At 53.8% G+C, this 23,688-nt stretch overlaps 1 protein-coding gene across 5 annotated transcripts in view; it reads right to left on the bottom strand.

Moving 5' to 3' along the window:
* Window positions 1-23,688, bottom strand: part of ACOT7 (acyl-CoA thioesterase 7) — a 108,276-nt gene that overhangs the window by 32,879 nt on the left and 51,709 nt on the right. For all 5 annotated transcript variants that reach the window (XM_059875369.1, NM_001075682.2, XM_005217082.4 and 2 more), the window contains 4 exon segments: window positions 16,285-16,441; window positions 11,927-12,018; window positions 7,311-7,425; window positions 667-753 (listed from right to left, as the gene is read on the bottom strand). In XM_059875369.1, coding sequence (XP_059731352.1) covers window positions 667-753; window positions 7,311-7,425; window positions 11,927-12,018; window positions 16,285-16,441 — 451 coding nt within the window.

Genomic DNA, 23,688 nt, shown 5'->3' with positions numbered 1-23,688 from the left:
CACCGCCCACACAACTTCTGCTAACTGCCACTCTGCTTCCCAACTTTTCCCCTTACGTTTTTTCTTTACATTGACCTTTTTTTTTTTAAGTTTACTTTAATGTCATCTGAGAGAATTATCTCCGTTAGACTCTGGACTATGATGTACCATTTACATTTTCCTCAAATCAGAGAAAACAGTCACACACCGTTAAAGCAGCGGGGCTGGAACTGAGTCCTCTCTTGTGCCACCCGTGGGCCCCAAGCTGGGAGTCCAAGGCCTGTGCTGTCCGAGGTGGAGTTTGATTAACGGAAGAAACACATGCAAACACCAGAGGCAAGACCCTTCTCTCTTGGTGGGTCACACTGTCTCTCTCTGCTGGCCTCACTGTTCCCCCAAAGGCCCTGCTCTGACCCACAGGCAGCCATTAGACGTCTCATGGCCATAAGCTCCCAGGGTTGCATGTGACCCTCCGTTAGGACAGTTACCCATTTGACTTCGATTTACCAGTGTGAAAAACACGCGTTGACAGTATTTCCGTAATTTATTATGCAACTTCTTAAAAGTTGAAATTCATACTTCATTAAACACAAGAGCCTAAACTGGGTCAGATGGCAGCATGGCCTCCTGGGGGACTAACAAGGGACCAGTGAGTGGGAAGGGACAGCGAGGGTCATTTGTCCTCACCTCCGTGCACGAAGCCGTGCAGGGTGCAGTCGGAAGGCCCCACCAGGTGGATCAAGCTGGACTGGCTGTAGCTGACCGTGTTCGGCTCTGGAATCATGAAGGAGAGAGATTAGGTCACAAGACTGATCGGTTTCCACAGCTGAAGGGGCCCGCAGTGCGACACTGTCCTGATGTTCACATGGTGATTGCCACCACCCTGGGTGGGGTTTCTCTAAGGAACACTGGTCTCAAAACGCTCCAGTCCGTGGGGGTAAGGCTTGAGAATTAATTAGCCTCTTGGATAGTGGGTCGTGATGTCATTTCCTTGGGGACACCAGTGTCCCCAATGAAGCCCTGCCCTGCTCCATGGGCAGCCACTGACCACCTCTGGGCTATAAGCCCCCAGGATGGGTGTGGCCATCTGTTAGGACACAGTCACCAATCCGACTTTCATGCCCCATTCTGTAAACATTTTAGCAATTTATTACACAGCTTCTCGAAAGCTGCAACTTCATTAAACACAACAATAGGTAGAGACTCTGAACCAGACAGAAACACCGCAGGTGTGGGACCCCAGACCCCACTCTGGACTCCAGCTGGCCCTCGGTGCCGACCCGGCCCAAGAGACGCAGCACCGGAAGGGGTGCTGGCTTTTCCTCCTGCGTTCCCCGTGCATGTTCCCAGAGCACCAAGCCACCACCCCTCACCCATGTGCCATGGCTGCTGCTGAAAATCTCTAATAAGAGGCTGCACTTAAAAAAAAAGAATATGCAATAAAGCCCCATCTCCAGAAAGTGACACCATCCCTCAAAACACTGACTCTTCTGACAGGTGTGAGTAATTCAACAAAGGGGCTTCCGGGAAGACCCCCTGCCGGGACTGTTTCCGCCTTCCCTGCCCGGACAGCTGGTGCTCAGAGAGGGTGGCCCCTTCCTGCCTCAGCAAGAAGGAGCTGCCGAGGAAGCCAGCCTGCTGGGCCCCTGAATGGCTGAGACACCCTGCAGGTGAAGAAAGGTCCTTCCCATGTTTGGATGTAGACAGAAAAGCCTTTGCAGGAAGTAACGGTGCTCAGGACCCAGGTCGGGTCACCCAGCATCGACAGTTGCCTCTGAGACTCTGCGTGGTGCTCCTCCACGTGGGATCCCAGGAAGTGTGGTTGTCTGTGGGGGTGTTGAAACAGGAAGATCTGCGTTCCTGTGAGCCGGGGTTTTGAGGACTGACTTCCAAACTCAAGATATTTGCTATTTGTTCTCAAGCCTCCCAGCTTAGAGAGATTTAGACTCAAGTTTCGAGCTCATATGTGAAGTGCCATCTGCTCCAAGAGAGCCCTGCGGGAGGGACTCGACCATGTTGACATGCTCTTGGCTGGGAGGGCCCTCGGCTGCGGCGGAGGCCTTGAAGCGGCTCCAGCTCGGGAGGTGGGGAGGGCGCGGGGCTCTCATTGTTATCCGCGGTCAGCTTCTGTCTCTGGGGGTTCTGGCGACTGGCCTGCTCTCCGGGCTCCCGTGTGACCAGCAGAGGCAGCAGCCAGCTGCCATGGGAGGTCCTGGCACCAGCCTCGGGTGGACCCTCCACCAGGGACGTGTCTGAAGCCACAGCCTGTCGCAGTGTCAGAGCTGGTGGGGAATGCCCTGCCGAGAGGCCAGCTCTGAGGACTCTACCCTCCAGCCCACCCACCTGGATGTGGACCCCTCAGGAGCAGGGGCACAAGGACGCCATCTAAAACCAGACAACAGATGGCATGCGTAGCTCCATGGCTCAGGGAAAGTGCTCAAGGGCCCCCAGCGTCCCCGGGGACTGTGGTCAGCGCAGACGACCCCCGGGAGGAGATGTTCCTCTCCCAGCTGCCTCCCAGGCCCGGGCTCGTCCAGAACAGTCCAGATCATTGGGGAACCACACTGGGTCTCAAGGAAACATCGCTGGACACACTATACTGGATGAGAAGGGAGGCCCTGAGAAGGTGCCCAAGACGCTGCCCTGCCCCGTTCCTAACTTCATTCCAAGTGGAGAAGAGCACCCAAAACCCTCTTTCTGCTCAGGAGGAGATCATGGCCCCTGCTGGTCAGGTGCACCCATGGCCACGCCTACTGTGGCCTGGGGTGACTGGGTGGAGGGGCACAGCCTGAGGACCACAGAGGATACCAGCTAAGTCCCTCTGCCAACACAGCCATCAGAGAACCACTCCAGGGCAGCACTAGCAGCCCACAACACACCCGATCTTCAAGGACTGTCTCCCTTGGGCCTCTCTCTGCAAAGAACAAAAAGGCACCGAGAGCCACGTAGTACCCTGTGGTGCTTTCTCCGCTTTGTGTCCTGCTCATAAAAAACATCAAAGCAGCTATTTTACAGCATGAATGGAAATGAAAAGCCTCAAATTTGGCCCGCTCTCAGGAACTGCTCTGACCAGTTAAGAGGTCTGCGGGTGGACAATGACAAAAGATTTTTTTTTAAATTTCTAACAATGGAAATAGCACACAAAAATCTTTGTCATGTCAACTATCTACTTATTCAAATGACAAGCCATTTGAAATAACTATAACCACCGAGTCAAAGAGATGTCCCCCAGTTTTCTATAGTAATGTTTAAAATATCAATTAAGCCGTGTCTACTAATTCAGTGTTCTTGGAACCCGCATTGATGTGCTTTTAACAAGTGAAAACACCAAACTTCTGATGGGAAAGAAAAATGCACACACACCCTCAAGCGCTCCTTCCCTGGGCCATGAGCTGTAACTCTGGGGATTCAGGGGGCTCTGGAGGCTGGGACTGTGCCAGGGGGGTCCACAGTCACCTCCTGTCCCTGGTCATCCTCAGTGGCCCTTCCCCTGTTCTTTACACCCTGTCTCTTAGGGGAACCAGAGAGAAACCTGAGATGGGTCTTCAAAGCTCGAGGGCGAGGCACAGACATACAGGGGTCACCTGTGATTGTGACCAGTGCTGCCCTAACAAACAGACGTGGGGCTGGACACAATGGTGGTCGCTGTCCTTGAGGGTGGCGTGCACACACGGGGCCAGGAGGGAGAACCAGGCAGGCCTGTCTCCTCGCCTGCTTCCCGCCTGGACCACACTTTCCAGCCCCCACAGGAGAGTGAGCAGAAGTGTCCCGACCCAGGGCCAACCCATCGAGCCCCTGACAGAGAGCCTCCCTGCTCCTTCCCCTCCCAAGGCGCCAGGAGCTACCTGACACAGAGGTGGAGCTATGAGGCCAAGGTCCCCACCTCCTGGAGGAGATTCCCCGGATTAGGACTTTACAGGGAATAAACCTCTAGCATTACACACTAGTGAGTGTAAGCAGCTACCATGGCCTTGACTAATGCGCCTCATCTTTGAACCTGCAATTTCAGAATGATGTCTGGAAACTGATTGAGGTCCCCAGGGCAGCCAGAGATCAGCACAGACCCCCCCGCCCCCCTCCTTCATGCCCACAGTAGGAACCTGAGGCACAGACAGGCTAAGTCCCCACAGAGCAGAGCTGGGGTCCAAGCCCAGAGGTTCCTTATTCTGCTCCCTCCTCCTCCCCAGGACAAGTGGTGCTGGGAGGTGGGGTGACAGGGCCTGGCCAGACCCCAGGAAGAAGGCTCTCCCATCCAGGGCCAGCCCCCAGTGGGCAAGCACCAAGCCCTCTTGTGGGTGGCTCAGAATGGACTGGCCAGCAGGAGTGGTCAGGTACTGGCTGACCTCAGGGAGGCAGGGTCCAGGCCCAGCCCAAGAATGAGGGGATGGTCTGACTCATCAAGACCCCAGCTGTTGAACTTCCCTGGTGGTTCGGTGGATAAGAATCCACCTGCCAATGCAGGGGACATGGGTTCGATCCCTGGTCCAGGAAGATTCTACATGCCACGGAACAACTAAGCCCAAGAGCCACAACTACTGAGCCTGCGCGTGGCAACTACTGAGCCTAGGCACCCTAGAGTCCATGCTTCACAAGAGAAGCCATGCAGTGAGGAGCCCAAGCACCGCAAGGAAGAGTAGCCCCTGCTCACCTCAGCTAGAGAAAGCCCATGCACAGCAACAAAGACTCAGCACAACCAAAAAACAAACAAATAAAAAAAGACCCCGGCTGCCCTAGCAATGGGCACACTGGGGAGTGTGGGATCAGACTTCAAGGTGATACTGCTTCAAACCCAAAGGCCAGGGAAGAGGCAGAGCTAATTCCGTCATAAACCCGAGAGCCCCCAGAATGGACGGTGGGTTACAGGACTAGACAGTCCCTACACAGTTAAGGCTGGACAACTAACGGTCATGAACTGAAGAGTTCAAGGTAACTGTATTTTGTCTTGTCAGATGGAGAAAACACAGTAAGAAAAACTGGCCTTCTAAAAAACTCCCAGACTCTCTGAAAAGACACCTGAAAGATGAACTTGGCCCTCGCAGGGGTTGCTAGGCAACAGCCACAGAGATGAAATCTGATTCTGACTGCAAAAGTAACGGAGAGCTGCAGATCCAGAGGGACTTGCGCGTGGTGGGGTGGCAAGTCCAGGGTCAAGCCTGCCTCCCCAAGGCGGGGCGGGGGTCCTCCCACAGGGAGGGGCACAAGTGTTAGGAGACCCCAGTGCCAAGCGCACATGGCAGTGCTCAAAAACCCTGCAGAGATATGTGACTTCTTTAAGAAGTGGTTAAAAGTCAGTCCCTATTGCTGAGAAAGATGCATTTTTATTAGGGCCAGAAAAGGAAAAACTAAAGAGCTTATAAAAATCTATCACAAAAGCTTGAGATTCAGAATGCCATCTTACAGTAATATCACTGGAGAGTATGAGATCCTAAAAAATACTATGTATCAGATTTACAATCAGAGAATGGCAAACAGAAAATAATCTCATGAGCGAAGGAGTTTAAACTGATTGAAAACCCTGAGTAATTTTAGTTTCCCAGACAGTCAGTCAAAGGAGTAAGCCAGGATTAACCCCATGGCCCTCAAAGCCCGAGACTGCCTTCAGCCCCAACTTCTGTCCCAGCACTGGCCAGCAATCGCCCCAGGAGGGGTGGATTCAGCCCTCAGAGGCCAGCCAGCTCCTCTTCCCAGCCCCTCTCTTTGCTGCTTTCGGGCTGACGCTGCTGCTCCCTTTCTGTCTCTGAGAAGGACACTGGTCACTGGATTTGGGGCACCTCAAGATCCTTAACTTGATTCCATCTGCAGAGGCCCCCCTCCGCGAATCAGGGTGCGGTCACAGGGCCCAGGGACTTGGTGTGATCTGTGTTCTGGGGGGAGGGAGTTGCCATTCAACCTGCTCCAGCCTCTCTCCCAGGAACTCCCCCAACACCAAGTCTGTGTCTTTCTTTAGACATCGCATCTCCCCCATGTCCCTCTGTGCCTCTCATGACCTGTCTGCTCACCCACCCTCCTGAAAGCAGAGCCTGGGACTGAGGTCACTGACCGCCTGTGGCACGTGCCCAGAGCCTGGACACACTGGAGTCATCACGAGGGCCTCAATCTCTCCAGCCCAGGCCCTGGAGCTCACTGCACTCATTAGTGGGAGAGGGGCAGAGCCCAGGGCTCAGGAGCAGCAGCATCGAGTGAGGAAGGGGTGACCTGGGGCCGGTCCTCAGACAGCAGGCAAGGGCCGGATCAGGAGCCACACCAGCCGCACGCAGGGCCCATGAGGTGCTGCTCTGGGATCCAGCATGGGACACAGATGCTCACCCCAGGAGCCCGGCCAAGACGGAGACAGGACACACAGCCCATGCTCCAGCAGGAAGATGCCGTCAGGTGTGCGCAGAGGAGGGTGACGTGCGACACCAGGCCAAGGCCCCGAGGCCCAGCCCTGAATCTGTTCCATCAGGGACTCGGGAGACAGCCTCCCTTACCTATCGGGACTGTGGACGGAGGTTTTGTTACAGCCGCAGCCCTCCAGGCACTAGGAGGAAGACTGGAGGAAGCAGCCGGGAGGAGCCGAGCCTGGCAGAGTTTTCTGCGCCCCAAGCAGTCTGGGTGCTCAGAGTCCGTCTACTGAACCCACGTCTGGGCAGTGGGCCCGGGAAGAACAACGTGGGAAATGCTGCTGCCATCCTGTGGTTTTTTCCTTGGCTGTGTTGGGTCTTCCTTGCTTTCTGTGTCTGCTTTTCTCCAGTTGTGGTGTGCACGCTTCTCATTACAGTGGCTTCTCTTGCAGAGCACAGGCTGTAGGTGCACGGGCTCAGTAATTGCAGTGCATAGACTCTAGGGTGCTCAGGGGGTTTCAGTAGTTGTGACTCCTGGGCTTTAGAGCACAGGCTCAAGTTATGGCTCACAGGCTTTTAGTTGCTCCGCGGTATGTGGGATCTTCTCAGATCAGGAATTCAACTTGTGGCAGGTGGATTCCTATTCACTGTGTCACCAAGGAAGTTCTGACTTTTTTATGAGCTGGAAATCCCATCAAAAACGCACTCCAGGTAAACTAGAGGGACAAACTCTTCGTGGCTAGGTGTGCATCCCTCTGCTCAGGCAGCGGGGCCCCTCCCCTTGGGGGGCCTCCCAGTCAGCACTCCATGGCAGCAGATACACCAAGGCCTTAAGGGTTGTCCCCTAACCCCATGGTCAGCTACGCCACTTGGACAGGGCTTGCAAGATGCAGGGTCAAAGGGACGGTGCCCTACAAGACAACACCTGGGGACGCACTGGCCCCAGCAAGACAATGCTCATGAGCAGGCCTCGCCGCCCTGGCCCCCAGACTGCAGCCCAACTCCTACCTGGGTTCAGGACAGGCTGGATAATGTCCCCGTTGCGCCACTTGGTCTCCATGCGCTCCAGCTTCTGGGCCTCGTAGCGCTTCCGGCCCTCCTCCTCCTGCTCCTGCCGGGAGTACTGCGGGGCAGGGCAGGGTGGGAGAACGGGAGAAGGTCAGGCCTGGTCCCTAAGTCGCCTCCCATGTGCCCCGCCTTCCTGCAACTGGAACTATCTCTTCTTTCTCGGACAATACACACTCAATATAAATAATGAAGACACAGAGGAGGGGGAAATACCACGGAGACCTCCCTGAGCAAGAGAGTCTGGGTCAGATGTTTGAGTGACGTCCTCCCTGGAACTGCTTTTCTGCCCATGTGTATAAAAGGTTCTGCTGTGCTGTACATGAAGCTCAAAAGTCATAGCCTTCCCTCCTCTCATGTATCATCCTGCCATAATTTATGTGATGGATCCATAATATCTGGACACTTAGTCTGCTCCCAGTTTTTCACCATTAAAACATCACACTGATAATCTCAGCCACTTTCCATGTTATATATAGCTGCCCCAGTCCTTCCTAAACACAGAACTAGAGAGTTGGGGAGCCCCAGAAAGGCTGCCCCCAAGACCAGGAGAGGAGCAGGCAGGTCCCCGTGTGCCCTAGACACTGGGCAGCCTCACTCCGTTGACTCCCAGCCATTCGAGCAGGCTGCTGGTGTATAAGGAACACCCACCAAAGCTCCCCTGATGGATCATGGGTATTCTGATCCAAGAAGGTAAATATAAACGTGAAAATAAACATGGCATAATGGAGAATGTTGCGTCCTCTGGTGCCCATTGCGCTAGGGCCCAGTGCAGGCAACACCCTCTGTCCCGGGATCCACTGAGGAGGTCTGGGGTCCTCAGGGCCTCCCCGCTGACCCCTGCCTGGCCACTCTCCTGACGGGCTCTGACCTCTGCCCTTCCATCCATTTCACTTGCATCTCCCGCTCAGCCGGTGGAGAAGCAGCTGGGCTCCGGGCCCTGCGTGCTCCTCTCTGACCCTGCAATTTCAGACCTTCTTTCAAAAGCTGGTTTTAAATATCTTGCTTTTCTTGCAAGTGGCTCAGCTGCAAAACCACCCAAGTCTGAACACATTCAATGGCTTCATTACCATCATCTTGGGCTTGAGAGTCCGTCTCTGAAGGAGGCTTTGAAGGGAGTCGGGTGGTATGTCCCAAAGAAACAAAGCATGGTGGGTGTGGAGAGCGTCATGGAGCCCCTAGCCTCTCCCTCCATAAACAGATGATCCCTCACGTCCCACCACACAGAGCAAGGCCTCCAAGAGCAGAGACTGTGCTGTGCCTTTCTAGGAAAGCTGAGGGACGACTTACGTGTCCTCAAGAAATGCCTTTAAAGAGATTTTTTAAAAAAGAGCCAACCTCCCCAGGCTAATAAATCCTCATGTCCAGCAGGATCATGAGACCTCTGCACTCACGTGGGGCTAACAGGGGCCCCGGCTCGGACACCAGCCACTAGGACCAAGAAAACGTAGCCTCTTCACAAACCAACGCCTCCTGCTGACTTAAAATCTGGGGACATGTCATGAGAGCATGCTCTCGATGGGCTGACACCCATTCATCCCCAAGGGCTCATCAGACTCAGCTGACTCGAAGCAGAAGACTGCCCAAACAACCCAGGCAACAGTGAGTGAGCCTTTTGACTCAAGCTCACATTGACACACCAGTAAAAACCAGAGTCCACTCTCCAGTGCTCCCCCAGCCTCTCGGGGGCCACAGCTGTCCCCAAGCCACCAAAGGTCTCTTGATTCATCACATGGTCACCAAGGTCCCTGGTCCCTGGGGGACGAGGTGGAGCATAGTGATGAAGTCCTCGCTGAGTGACACCACAGGGGACAGCTGGGCTTCCCCAGGAAGAGGCACTCATGTGGTCGATCCACACACACACATGTACGTGTGACAGCAGTGTGTGTGCATGTGTGCGATGTATGCTCTGTGAGACGTCTATGTATATGTATGTGTGGGATGTATGTATGATCAACGTAACATACCTGCATGTGTGAGACACGTAAGATACACACACAGAGGCAGAGTGACGTATGTACTCACTAAATAACCACTATCAGTGTGGGGTCGGCTAGAGGAGGCTAGCAGGACCTAGGAAGCCTGACGGCCAAGCTCCCAGCACCTGAGTGTCCATGCTCCTGGGAGTCAGAGCCAGGCTCTCCAGGACTCAGATGGGCTGTGCCCCGGAAAACAGCAGACCTATATGTGAGTCAAGCGAAGGCTTGTACATGGGCCTAGCACATGTTGGGGGGAAGAAAACGCAGATAAATATTAGCAATGGCTGCAGCTGTAAGCCACACAGCTTCTCCCATCTGGAGCTCTCTCTGTACCCAGTGGAACACTTCCAACATCCCCTGCAACATGGGCAGGGCTGATATTTATGTCTCATCAAACCCGGCTTAACAAAGGGAATGGGAGAGAAACAGGGGGCCCACGCCAGGATGTGGGAGGGAAAGCGGGGGACGAGAGGGGTGACATGCAGAGCTGCCCTGTCCCCGTGGGGAGGGGGACAGGAGCCAGCAGAGCCCGATGTTGCTTGCCCCTCCCCTGCTGGCTAAAAACCCACCAGCTCTCAGCACCCAGGCCCACCCCACTCCCTGCCTCCAGGAGCCAGAAGGAAGCAAAAGCTGATGTGCCTGGCCCAGGAATCTTCCTTCAGCAGCAACCCCTGAAGACGTATCACGTGGCTACTGAAGCCAGAGATAAGGCCTGCTGGAGACTTCTAAAACTGTGTAGCATCTGAAAATTAAAAGTTAAATAATAGTGTTTGAGTGTTTACATGAGACGTGGCTAATTTAACATCAAGCACTTAGTGGGAAAGATGAAATCGAGGATAAGCACACTTGTACTTTCTAAAGAGACAGTCACTGAGCCTCAGACTCACACCTGCTTCTTGGGTCTTAAAACCCCTCAGTCAGTGCTGCTTGAAAATGACAAAATGGTCAGCAGCAGAGAGAGCAGCTCCAGGAAGAACGTGGTGGGCAAGGGTCGGAGGGGGGTGTAGGTGGTGCAGACAGGGAGGGAGGAAGAGACGGAGAGAGAGAGAGTGGGCTGGACTGAAGGCCAGTGTTCTGGCTTCAACAGCAGCCTGTCAGAATTCCTGTCCACCTGGGACTCAGCATGTGACCTATCTGGGAACTAGGGTCTGTGCAGGAATAATTAGTTAAGACACGTGCACTCGTGTGCACACACACACACACACAAACGGAAAGGCAGCCAGGTGACCGCATAGGCAGAGCCTGGAGGGATGTGATCACAGGTCAAAGAACGTCTGGAATGCCTGAACTACACGACATGGGAAGGATCACCCCTGGCTCAGAGCTTCCGGCAGGAGCGCAGCCCAGCTGGCACTGTGATTCTGTACTTCTGGCCTCAGAACTGGGAGAATGAACTGCAGTTCAAGCCCCTAGGCTGTGTCACAGGGGCTCCCGGGAAACTCAAACTGATGGGACATGTGGGAATCTGGCCCCGAGAACCTGCCCTCTCCTCACATGTGGAGGGACAGGCAGCCCGGAGCTGCAGACACCACCACCACCCTGCCCTCACGGTACCAAACCCAGGACTACCAACCAGATGCAGACCAAGGTCTGATCACCCTTCCCGGTCCATGTGGAGAGAACGCCTGTCACCAGGAATGCTGTTTAAAAGTCTAGACTTAAGGGCAGCTGGAGCACAGAAGCTGAGTGGCCCTCCCCCAACTCCCCAGGGCCTTGACTGGGCAGGCAGCGTGCTGGTCAGACATGAGCTATGGGCTGGGAGCCCGTCCCCCCCGGCAAGATGACAGGGAGCAAGCCCCCATTGCCCAAGGCCTACGGGTGGTCGGGGGACACGACAGAGAGTGGGAAGGGCCTGTGGTAGGGGGGCAAGGAGGAGACTAGGGAGTGCTCCTCCGTGAGTGCGATACAGTCCCTAACTGCCTGGGTCCCCACTTTACTGTTTCTTAGAAGTTTCTTCTCTGGACATCTCGGCCACAGAAAAATGCTCCCTGTAGGGGCAGACACGTCTAAGCCAGGCCCAGGCCTCTCTGAGAACTGCTCCTTGCAGGGGTGAGAGCAGAGCACCCGGCCTCCAGGGAGAGCAGGTCACAGATGTCCTTGGAACATCCAGAGGTAGGGGAACCACAGGAGGAGAGGTGGGACGCTGTGAGGGGAGGAGTTAAACCCCTCTATCAGCCTAATCTCCCCCTCGGAACGCCTGCCTGCCGAGCCTGCCTGCAGTGGGGCATGAACAAGACGAAATCTCTTCATGCACAGACGTGTCTGTCCAGAGAAAAACCCAAACGAGAGAAACCAAGGAAGGAAGTGGACATGGCGGGAGAGAGAGTGGGGCTGAAACAGAAATGTCTCAGCCTGTCTCCCCAGGACTGTGGTCTCCCCTAGACTGGCCACCTGCACAGTCCTGTTGCCCATCTTGCCTCTGACCAGGGCCCTCCAAGGGGGTCTGGTATCTGCAGGGCCCAGGCCAGCCGCTCTGGCCTTCTCTGCATGAAGGGTTGTCCCTCCCCCTATGCCTCTAAATCTCCTAAGACTTGGTCCTCCCTGCCCCCTGCCTGAGAAAAGTGGGCAGGGTCTCCTTACCACAACCGGAGGCACCTCCAGGACCTTGTCCACATTCTTCAGCGACAGGGGCACGTACCACAGGGTGGCCTTATTGGTCAGCTTTTTGGTACCTTCAAAGAAGAAAGACATGTGAGGAATGTCCTGGGAGCCGGCAGGGCGGCAGGCAGGGCCAAAGCCACCTCTGGCCCCCACCCCCAGGCCTCCTTCAGCCTCGAGGTGCAAGTGTGGGCAAAGACTAGGGGGAAGCGTGGGCCCCAGCTGGGGAACCCCCGCCCCAGCATGTGGCCCCACAATGAGGCTGCTGGGAAGACTTCAGATCTTCTGGTCTAAGCTGGGGGGCCTGCCGGCTTTCTAGGACTTTCTAACTCAGAAGGCCCACATCTGGAGGGCGCCAACTCCAGGCAGGCCTCCAAGGAGCCTCCAGAGGGAGGGAGAGGGAAGGGCTAGGCTGGGGTGGGGCGGGCAGATTGGCCTCAGCCTCCTCCCAGGGAAAAGCAGAACAAAGCCAGGCTGGGCCCCATCTCCACGGAGAGATCCCAGCTGACAGATCTCATGGAAGAAGGCCCCGCTGAGGAACTGGACATCACGACACACAGAACAGGAACATCCTCTGAAGGACCCATCCACTGGCGCAAAGGCCACTGAGAAGAGCTCTGGGTGGGCAGGAAGCAGCTCACGGATGTGAGGCTGAAGGTCGTGGAGGCGGGGCCAAGGGCACAGCCAGAGTACAGCCCACCCCCCACCAGGTCCCCCTTCCCAGTGGGGGGGCGCCACACCAGGCACAGTTGGGGGGACTCAGCCTCACTCCAGATGCTCCCACGTCGGGGCTGAGAGAGCGCTGTGAGCTGCTGGCTTCGGCTCTGGGGTGAACAGCAAGAAACAGAACCCTCTCTGGGCACCAAGCCTGGCCTCAGGGCAGAGTGGGGCTCCCAGGGCGGGAGGGCTGTCCGGGCTGAACATCACGGGCCAAAAGAGCCCAGAGATCCCTGGGTCCACACCTCTCACTTGTGCAGGAGGACACTGAAGCCCAGAGAAGTCAAGGGGCTTGCCTAGGTTCATACAGAAGCTCAATGCCTCCCAGACCCCATAATTTCAGAAAAGTATTAATGTTTGTGAGGATGCCTGTTAAAAGTTGCCTCTTTGACGTGGAAGATTGCATGTAGCAGAGAACAGGAGAACTTCAGGACAGAGAGTAAGTAGAATAGAGGAAGCAGCCTGGGGGCCTGGCCCTAAATGCCTCCTACCAGTTCCTCTGACCTGACCCCTCAAGGCGATCCTGGGGCCTCCATTTTTTCCCTTAAACTAGACCAAAGGTCCAGGCCGAGCCCCAGCAGGTCAGTAAGAAAGAGGGCGAGGCCCACCAGGACGTTTCCACAGCACCACCAGGATCACAGGCAAACAACATGGAAAAATATCTTCACTGCTCTGTGATGGAGAGTGATTCTGACAACCTGCTCTGGGGAGTAAAGATTTCCTGTCCGATTCAGCTAGAGCCAGCCTGATGGCCCGTTTCCACGGAAACGCGGAGTGGCCCTCCTCCAAACCCAAACGAACATCACGGAGCAAATGAGGCAAAACACTCGAACTGTGCTTTCTCTATCATTCAATAAAACCACCAAAAGACAACGGCAGCACTGAAAACATCTATTCTGAAATTCTGAGGCTCCCAGCCATTTTCTGGAGCGCTTCGCAGCAATCACATCCCAGTGAGCTTAATATTTTGACAGTTGCCGGAGATGAATGAGCAAAGGTTTGCTGGTTGTCTGCCTGGGCGCGTGCTCGCCAGGCTGCCTCTTGAAGGCGGCACGGCCCCGAGTGAGGGGGACGCGCAGAATGGGGGCCCTGCCTCCAGGGGCTGTGAAATACAGAGACGGCACACGAGCAGCCTCCTGGCTCAGCCTCGTCGCCTGTTTGTCTGCGCAGCCTGGTCTCCCCACCTGGCCGTGTTCGAAGCCCCTCTGGGCAGCCCTGTTCTGGACCAGGCAGCCACACGGCCTGCCCTCACATCCCAGCGGACACGCAGGCAGAGATGCATCAAGGCAGGAAGATCTTGAGACACAGGGTCCCAGGATAAGAGAGACTCACACAGACCCAAACATGGAAAGACGGACAGAGGACGACAGAGATATTGACATAGTGCCAAGACCCAGAGGGGGACCTGGATGTGAGATCAAGGTGGGAGGAGGGTGCCCGGACCTGCAGCAGGGGCTCGTGGGCAAGGCGACCAAGCCCTGGAGAGAAGACGCAGCCCCAGGGCTCCAAGCGTTCACATCCACCCCATGATTCGGCCTCCGGTTTCTCCCGCGGCCTCGGCCCTCCCCCGTGTCAAAAAGCTGGGCAGTGCTGGCCAGCCCCTCCTCCACTGGGCCTCTGTCCCCGTCACATGCCCGCAGCCTGCCCGCTGTTCCAGGAGGGAGTGCAGAGCACAGCCACTTCTATCCTCGGGGCAGCTTAGACTGTGTGCCCACCCTTCAGGGCCAGGGCAGCTGGGGATTCTGTGTGTGTGTGGCGGGGGGGTGGGGGGGGAGGCCGGGGGGCGCATGGAGAGCATCCTGATCACGAAGCAGGGGGTTTCATGTCACTAGCACGGGGCACTGGGTGAGCACTGCCCACTCCTGCCCACAGAGGGAGGGTCCTGCAAAGAAAGAAGAAAGCGCTGTAGTTCTAGACAGCGCCCCCTGCTGGCTTCCTCTCAGCACAGGAGCGACTCCTCCACTCCTTCCTTCCTTCATCAGTGACTGAGTCCCTGTCCATCATGAGCCAATGGAAGCTGCAGGGGCAGGGGACATGCCCACTCCCCTCAGACATCAGCAGTCCAGCGCCAGCCTCCTCAGCCTCCCTCTGCAGACACCCAGGCTGGTCACCAGGCAGTCGGCAGCATCCCCCTGATTATGACAACCAAGTGTGTCCCCTTGAGAACCACCTCTGGTGGGAGGAGCCAAGATCCCAGGATCCCTGCCACTTGGCAGAGGTGAGCTCCAGTCTGAAAGCCCAAGAGGCCCCCTGTCCCCTGCCTCTCGTCCCCACTCAGTGTGATGCCATTCTGTTCACGGGCTTCCTCCCTGCCCAAAGCCTCTGATGTGCAGAAAGGGGGCCTGGATGACAGGAATCTGTAAAGCAGGCCCCTACCCTGTTTTGAGACACCAGAAAATTGCAATGAAAAAACCAGCACTGCTGAAAACACTATCGACTAAGTGTAATTTCAAGAGAAGCAGAGAGTGCAGCCAGCCATTTCCTCCCTTGGGTCCTGAGCGGGGAGACTCTACTCCCAGCTCGGGCCAGGAGAGCAGCACTGGGTCACTGTGGTGGGGGTGGGCATGGAGGAGGCAGGTGGTGGGGAGATGGGAGGGGCCTTCTCCGGGATGGTGGGCTGCTAGCCCATGTGGGAAGTCAGGACCAGAGGACCCCTTTCTGTGCCACAGCCTGAGACCAGCATCCAAGGTCTCTTGACGCTGGAGCTGCCCTGAACACAGAGCTCAGGCCACAGATCAGGACATGGGGCACAAGCCAGCTGACCACCCCCCCAGCCCCAGGTTCTGCCTCAGCTGCACCATTCACTATGCTGGGCCTGCTGCAGTCATGGGAATGTTCTAGATGGGTAACTGAGCGCCTGGCCTGTGTGGGGGAGAAGCCTGGAGCCCCATGAAGATCTCTGAGCACAGCACTCCGCAGGCAGCCACGGCTGAGGGTGGGGTGTTGGAGGAGGGGCAAGGACCCAGGCAGCTCCCTCTCCTAGAGCCAGCAGGGCCTCTCCTCTGGGTGGGACACCGGGTGGGCTGGGATGAAGAGCAGGGCAGCGAGGGCACCAAGGAGGCTGCCTGCCTCATGAGCATCTTGGTTATAAAAAGCAGTGACTGAACGGGAGCCACACTCTCCTGCAGCGCCCAGTGGGGGTAGGAAAAAGGGTTTCCATGGTTACCACTCTGAGGAAGAGAATATTCAGATCAAACCCGAGTCAAAGGTTCACCCAGTGAGCACCAGCCTGGCTTGCAGGGGCCCCCGGGGAGCAGAGCAAGGGCCAGGCCAGCGTCCTCCAAGGAGCAGTGAGGGGCTGGGGACGGGGGGGTGGCCACTGGGTGCACATTAGCAGGGCTGGAAGGCAGCTGGTGCCCTCCTAGCCCGCTGCCATCCCTCTGCCCAGACCAGTTGGCTGCCAGCCCCTACCCCAGGAAGGCAGAGGGGAGGGGGGCCGCACACCCAGCTCATTGCCTAACTACCCCCATGCCCCCATTTCCCATCTGCAGAGCGAGGACGCAGAGGTCGCTGCCCACAGGTGGAGGTGGGAATGCAGGGAGGTCATCGCAGTGTCAGGATGAGCCAGGAGCCATGGCTGCTGCGCCTGCCCCACGGCCCCCGTCGCTGCACGCGGACGTCACCTGTGAGGATGTTCTCGGACATCACGTGCACCTGGACCTCGACCGAGTGCTTGGAGGTGTAGGTGATCTCCGCGCTGACGTGCGCCACCTCGCCGATGCACATGGGCGACAGGAAGTCCGTGCGCTCCACCCGGGCCAGTGCAGCCACGCAGCGCTCCTGCAAAGACCAGAGGCGGGTCAGTCGTCCCAAGGCCCCACCCTGGATGTGGTCGCCTAAAACGACCCTGGGTATTTTTCCCCACGGTTACAGTAAAGCAAGTCATGGGACTTCCCTGGCAGTCCAGGGGTTAGGACTTCACACTTCCACTGCAGGAGGCGTGGGTTCAATCCCCTGGCCAGGGAACTAAGACCTCACATGCTGTGTGGCATGACCAAAGAAACAAAAGGTTTTTTAAATAAAGAATAAACTAGAGCAAGTTACTGTCAGCATACCCTCCTAAATGCAAAACCAGGAGGTGAAGCACTGCCTGTGGGCAACAGGGCAAAGCTGTTGATACAGGTGATCCTGGGTGATGGGATGCCAAGCAACTTCTCTTTCCTGACTTTTCTACAAAGGACACGTAGTACTCGCATAACGGAAAGTGAAAAAAGGCGTACATACTCGTTATGGAAAACTTGGGAAGTACAGAAAAGTAGACAGAGCAGGGAAAATTCACCCCTCCCATCGAGAGACAACCACGCCTTCTACTTTGGGATCTTTCTTTCCCGGCTTTTTGTCCCAAGAATACGGGCTTTACTGGTTCACTTGTCTGCCTGGCTCCTCGTTTTGCAGTTTGAGGCATATAGTTGACACTCGTAGTCATGCATAATTGTCACTTATACTCACCTATGGTTGTCATATATAATCTCACCTAGCTGTGTATATGCTAAATATCCACTTTCACGATCTGCTTTTTTCACTCAACAGGAAGAAAAATAACCTGCCCATGTTATGACAAGCTCTTAGCAATCACATCTCTTTTTAAAAAATGTTCTTTATCCTTTAAATACACAACCCATTTTCATGACTCAAAACTCAAAACTAACAAGAAGGCTTACGTCCCCGGCCATGAGGGGAACCCTTGGGAGCTCACGCTTCATGAAAATGAGGGACTCACCTCCTCCTTCATTTTCTTAACACTTTCTACAGCTGCCATTTCGCAATACTCCACTGCAAGGATATTTTTTTAATGGCCAAACAGAGTATCCTTCTATTAGATTTGGGTCAACCTCAACTGCTTCTTATTATGAATAACCCTGTGAGGAGCTTTCTTTTATTTAAATCATTTTTGGTGATGATTTTCTGGGCAGAAGCAAACACACACCTCACCAAGTGTTCCCACAGTGCTTCTCAATAGGGCCGAGTGCTCGCCAGGCCCCGGCACTGAGAATCAGGTGTTTTTTGTTTTTTTGGCCTCACCGTGCAGTGTACAATTTCTGGGATCTTAGTTCCTCAAGGCCCTTGGCAATGAAAACAAGGAGTCTTAGGACTTCCCTGGTGGTCTTATGGCTAAGACTCCAAGCTCCCAACACAGAGGGCCTGAGTTTGATCCCTGGTCAGGCAACTAGATTTCACATGTTGCAACTAAGAGTTCACATACCACAGCTAAAGATCCTGAGCGCCACAACCAAGACCTTGTGCAGTCAAATATATATATAGACACATATATGTATATACAAAAGAAAGTGTGTTGGAAAGAGTTTTAACCACTGGATGCCAGAGGACTCCTGAAAATCAAGTTTTTGTAGGTTCAGTTTTTATTGAGGTAGCATTGGTTTATAGGGCTTCCCAGGTGGTAAAGTGGTAAAGAATCCACTTGCCAATGCAGGAGACGCAAAAGACATGGGTTCAATCCCTAGGTCAGGAAGATGCCCTGGAGGACGTGGCAGTCAACTCCAGCACTCTCGCCTGGAGAAGCCCATGGACAGAGGCACCTGGCAGGCTGCAGCCCACAGGGCCACGAAGAGTTGGGCATGACAGCGTGCACACACGTGCTGATTTATAACACTGCATGAGTTTCACGTGTACAACGTTCTGTTTCTACTTCTGCACACCCTACAGTGAGCTCACCACCAAGGATACAGCTTCCATCCTTCACTGAGCAATGACTCCTTCACCCACCTTGCTCCTGACCCCCCTCTACTTCACCCCTTCCTCTCTCTAGTAACCAGTTCTCTGTCCTCTGTATCTACATGCTTGTGTTTGGTTTGTTCATGTATTTTTTCTTTCTTTTTTATATTTCACCTCTGGGTGAATCACAAGGTGTCTGTCTTCCTCCATCTGACTTATGTCACTTAGCTAACACCCTCCTGGTCCATCCATGTTGTTGCAAATGGCAAGATCCCATCTTTCTTTATGTATAACATTCCACAGTGTACATATATACACACCACAACTTCTTTCTTTTTGTTTCAGTTGGGCTGTGCAGCTTTCAGGATCTTAGTTGCCCGACTAGGGATCAAACCCGGGCCCTCAGCAGTGAAATTGCAGAGTCTTAACCACTGGACTTCCACAGAATTCCCCACAATTTCTTTACCTATTCATCCATCAGTGGACACTTAGGTTGTCTTAGGTCTCAGCTATTGGAAATAATGCTGCCATGAACAAGGGGGTGCAAATACCACTTCCAATTAGTTTTTTCATTTTCTTGGGATAAACACTCAGAAGTGGAATAACTGGATCATATGTGTGTGCGTGCTAAGTTGCTTCAGTCGTGTCTGACTCTTTGAGACCCCATAGACTGTAGCCCACCAAGCTCTTCTGTCCATGGGATTCTCCAGGCAAGCATGTTGGAGTTGCCATTCCCTTCTCCAGAGGATCTTCCCAACCCACGGATCAAACCCACATCTCTTACGTCTCCTGCACTGGCAGACGGGTTCTTTACCACTAGCACCACTTGGGAAGCCCATCAGTTTTAACCTCTGTGCTCTTTTCCACAGGGGCTGCACCAGTTTACACTCCTACCAGCAGTGTGCAAGGATCCCTTTATCTCCACATAGGACTTCCTATCTGTTGTCTTTTTGATGACAGCCATTCAGGCAGGCGTGAGCTGCCATCTCATGGTTCTGATCTGCATTTCCCTGACGATTACTGATGGTGAGCATCTCTTCACACGCCTGCTGGCCATCTGCACGTCTTCACTGGAAAAATGTCTATTCAGTTCCTCTGCCCATTTTTAAAATGGGTTGTTTATTTTTTGCTGTTGAGTTGTAACAGTCCTTCATATATCATGGAATAAGCTTCCTTTTCAATCCACATCAACCAAATGACACTAAAGATAGTCCTATGTTTGATCTTCACTGCCAATCACAGCACCCAGTACTTTTACAACTTTCTATCAGAATCAAGAAACCAGCCGGCTTTTTGAGGACACTGGGCATGCTGGCACAGGTACCCCTGGGCTGGCTGGGCAGCTCCCGAGGGTCTGTGCATCCCGTGCCAGCTCTGGGCTTCACTTTGGCGGCTGGTCCTCACAGCACCCTCCTGCGGGCCTGGAGACGTCGGGCTCACAGGTGAAAGTTCAAGCCCTGGTGTGTCTGCACCCTTCCCACTGGCCACCTGTCACCACCCACAGCAGCAAAGTACAGCTCTCCCACCTGTGTGAGAACTCATCTGACACCTGGCAAACAGGCCATTTCCCCAGCCCGCCCCAAACCCACAGAACAAGCCTCTCGGAAGGGATGCCAGGGACCCCCATGTCCATCCCTTCCCAGGACAGCCTCAGACAGGCAGGAGTCTGTTCCTATAAAGGTCCTGGAGTCAGGCCCCAGAGCGGCGACGCAGCAGGGGCTGTGCAGGCAAGCACAGCATGTGGGTTCACCCTCTGATTCAAGGGGGGCCTGTCCCTTCCACGCCCACCTCACCCCTCCTTACCCGCCCACAGTCACATCACCCCTGAGGCTGAAACAACCTGAGGGAATTGCTGGGCTTCCAGCCCTCAGTACATCTGTGGGGCTACAGCACCACTCGCTGGCACAAAGTGGAAAAGGCAAAGAGCTGAGAGAGCCAGGCAAGGATGAGGGCACAGCCTGAGGGCCCCTTCTGGAACTCTCCAAGCTCTGCCGGCAAGAGGCTGCTATGAAGACCTACAAAATCTTCTAGAACTAACACCAAAAAAAGAAGTCCTTTTCATTATAGGGGACTGGAATGTAAAAGTAGGAAGACAAGAGATACCCAGAGTAACAGGCAAGTTTGGCCTTGGAGTACAAAATGAAGCAGGGCAAAGGCTAACAGAGTTTTGCCAAGAGAACGCACTGGTCAGAGCAAACACCCTCTTCCAACAACACAAGAGACGACTCTACACTTGGACATCAACAGATGGTCAATACCGAAATCAGACTGATTATATTCTTTGTAGCTGAAGATGGAGACGCTCTATACAGTCAACAAAAAAAAAGGGGGGGGGGGAGCTGACTGTGGCTCAGATCATGACCTCGTTATTGCAAAATTCTACTTAATTGAACAAAGTAGGGAAATCCACTAGACCATTCAGGATTGATCTAAATCAAATCCCTTACAATTATACAGTGGAAGTGACAAATAGATTCAAGGAATTAGATCTGATAGAGTGCCTGAAGAACTATGGACAGAGGTTCATAAGAGGTTGGACAGGAGGTGGTGACCAAAACCATCCCCAAGAAAAAGAAATGCCAAAAGGCAGAATGGTTGTCTGAGGAGGCCTTACAAATAGCTGAGAAAAGAAGAGAAGCAAAAGACAAATGAAAAAGGGAAAGATATATCCATGTGAATGCAGAGTTCCAAAGAATAGCAAGGAGAAATAAAAGAAGCCTTCTTTTGTGAACAATGCAAAGAAAGAGAGGAAAACAATAGAATAGGAAAGACCAGAGGTTTCCTCAAGAAAACTAGAGATACCAAGGGAAGATTTCATGCAAGGATGGGCACAATAAAAGACAGAAACAGTGAGGACCTAACAGAAGCAGAAGAGATTAAGAAAAGGTGGCAAGAATACAAAGAACAGTACAAAAAAGGTCTTATTGACCCGGATAACCATGATGGTGTGGTCACTCACCTAGAGCCAGATATCTTGGAGTATGAAGTCAAAATGGGCTTTACGAAACATTACTACAAACAAAGTCAAGGGAGATGATCAAATTCCAGCTGAGCTATTTCAAATCCTAAAAGATGATGCTGTGAAAGTGCTGCACTCAATATGCCAGCAAATTTGGAAAACTCAGCAGTGGCCACAGAACTGGAGATCAGTATTCATCCCAATCGCAAAGAAGGACAATGCCTAAAAATATTCAAACTACCACACAATTGCATTAATTTTATATGCTAGCAAGATAATGCTCAAAATCCTTCAAGCTAGGCTTCAACAGTATGTGAATTGAGAACTTCCAGGTGTATAAGCTGGATTTAGAAAAGGCAGAGGAACCAGAAATCAAATTGCCAACATCCACTGGATCACAGAAAAAGCAAGAGAGTTCCAGAAAAACATCTACTTCTGCTTCACTGACTATGCTAAAGCCTCTGACTGTGTAGATCACAACAAACTTGGAAAATTCTTAAAGAGATGAGAGTACCAGACCACCTCCTGAGAAACCCTGTGTGCAGGTCAAGAAGCAACAGTTAGAACAGGAGATGGAACAACGGACTGGTTCCAAATTGGGAAAGGAGTACGTCAAGGCTGTATATTGTCACCCTGAGTATTTAACTTATATGCAGAGTACATCATGCAAAATGCCATACTGGATGAAGCACAAGCTGGAATCAAGATTGCCTGGAGAAATATCAATAACCTCAGATATGCAGATGACACCACCTTAATGACAGAAAGCCAAAGAGGATCTAAAGAGCCTCTTGATAAAGGTGAAAAAGGAGAGTGAAAAAGCTGACTTAAAACTCAACATTCGAAAGATGAAGACCATGGCATCCGGTCCCATCACTTCATGGCAAACAGATGGGGGAAAAGTGGAAATAATGACAGACTTTATTTTCTTGGGCTCCAAAAACACTGCAGACAGTGACTGCAGCCAAGAAATTAAAAGTCACTTGCTCCTTGGAAGAAAAGCTATGACTAATAAAAAGCAGAGACATCACTTTGCTGACAAAGGTCCATCTAGTCAAAGCTATGATTTTTCCAGTAGTCATACGTGAGAGTTGGACCATAAAGAAAGCTGCACACCAAGGAACTGATGCTTTCGAACTGCGGGGCTGGAGAAGACTCTTGAGAATCCCTTGGACAGCAAGGAGATCAAACCAGTCAATTCTAAAGGAAATCAATCCTGAATATTCACTAGAAGGACTGATGTTGAAGCTGAAGCTCCAATATGGCCAGTTGATGCAAACAGCCAAGTCATTGGAAAAGACCCTCATGATGGAAAAGATTGACAGCAGGAGAAGGGGCGACAGAGGATGAGATGGTTGGATGGCATTATCAACTCACTGGACACGAGTTTGAGCAAGCTTCGGGAGATGGTGAAGGACAGGGAAGCTTGGCGTGGTGTGGTCCATGGGGTTGCAAAGAGTCAGACACAACTGAGCAACTGAACAACACACAGCCTCCTGAGCCCCTACTCCCTCACTCCAAGTCCTGGGGCTTTTCCTTTTCTACGTCCAGCCTTTCCTGCCAGGCTTGGCATGGACCCTCAAAGTCTCTCTCAGGGGCTTGGCCCCCACCTCGGCCCTGGACCTTCAGGCCCAGGCCTGTCTTCCTCATAGCCACCAGAGGGCACTCTCTGAATGTGACGGGTTAGCCCCAGAACGTCAAGGGCGCTGAATCAATCTAAACTCTCAGCAGGAAGGAGAGCCCCTCCCTCACAGCACGGTCTTACGCAACCCACCCTACTCCTCCCCATACTGAGGCCCCCAGGCCCACATCCACCCCCAACACTTACCCCAGCCTGGTTCATTCTGCACGCATGCACCCTTACAGTGGTGTACACCCATGCACATATACACACAGCCCACATGAGTGTGGAACTGGAGGACAGGGGCACAGCAGGTGGCTGGCTGAGGCCCATAGGATCCCGAGGGCGGGCTTCAGAGAATGTCGGGACCCCACAGAGCTGGGGCCGGGCAGGACCTGGCAGGCTACATGCCCAGCAGCTGCCCTGAAGCCCTCAATCTGCAACTCTGCCTCTGTCTGGGCAGCGGGTGGAGAGCAGGCACCACGGCAGGAGCTGGTGCAGGCCTGCGGGCCCTGCAGCCCAGGAGCCACCAAGGGAAGAGCCCCCAGACTTGCCAGTGGACCCAGGATGGGTCGAGCAGGGGACAGATCCGGGTGCAGGCAATGTGACACCCAGGATTAACTGCCGCCCACACAGGCTCTGAGAGGCTGGGGCCTCTCGGACTCAGGAAGCCACGACTCACCCCACACGCAGGGAGAGGGGCTGAAAAGGTGTCTCTCAGCTTAGTTTCTGGGGGTACCCAGCCTCCCTTCAATGAGCCCCAAACCAAGTGCC

Source organism: Bos taurus, chromosome 16 (genome assembly GCF_002263795.3).
Source record: "Bos taurus isolate L1 Dominette 01449 registration number 42190680 breed Hereford chromosome 16, ARS-UCD2.0, whole genome shotgun sequence".
Lineage (NCBI taxonomy): Eukaryota > Metazoa > Chordata > Mammalia > Artiodactyla > Bovidae > Bos > Bos taurus.
The sequence above is the reverse complement of the archived record's forward strand: the minus strand, read 5'-3'. Positions and strand labels throughout refer to the sequence as shown.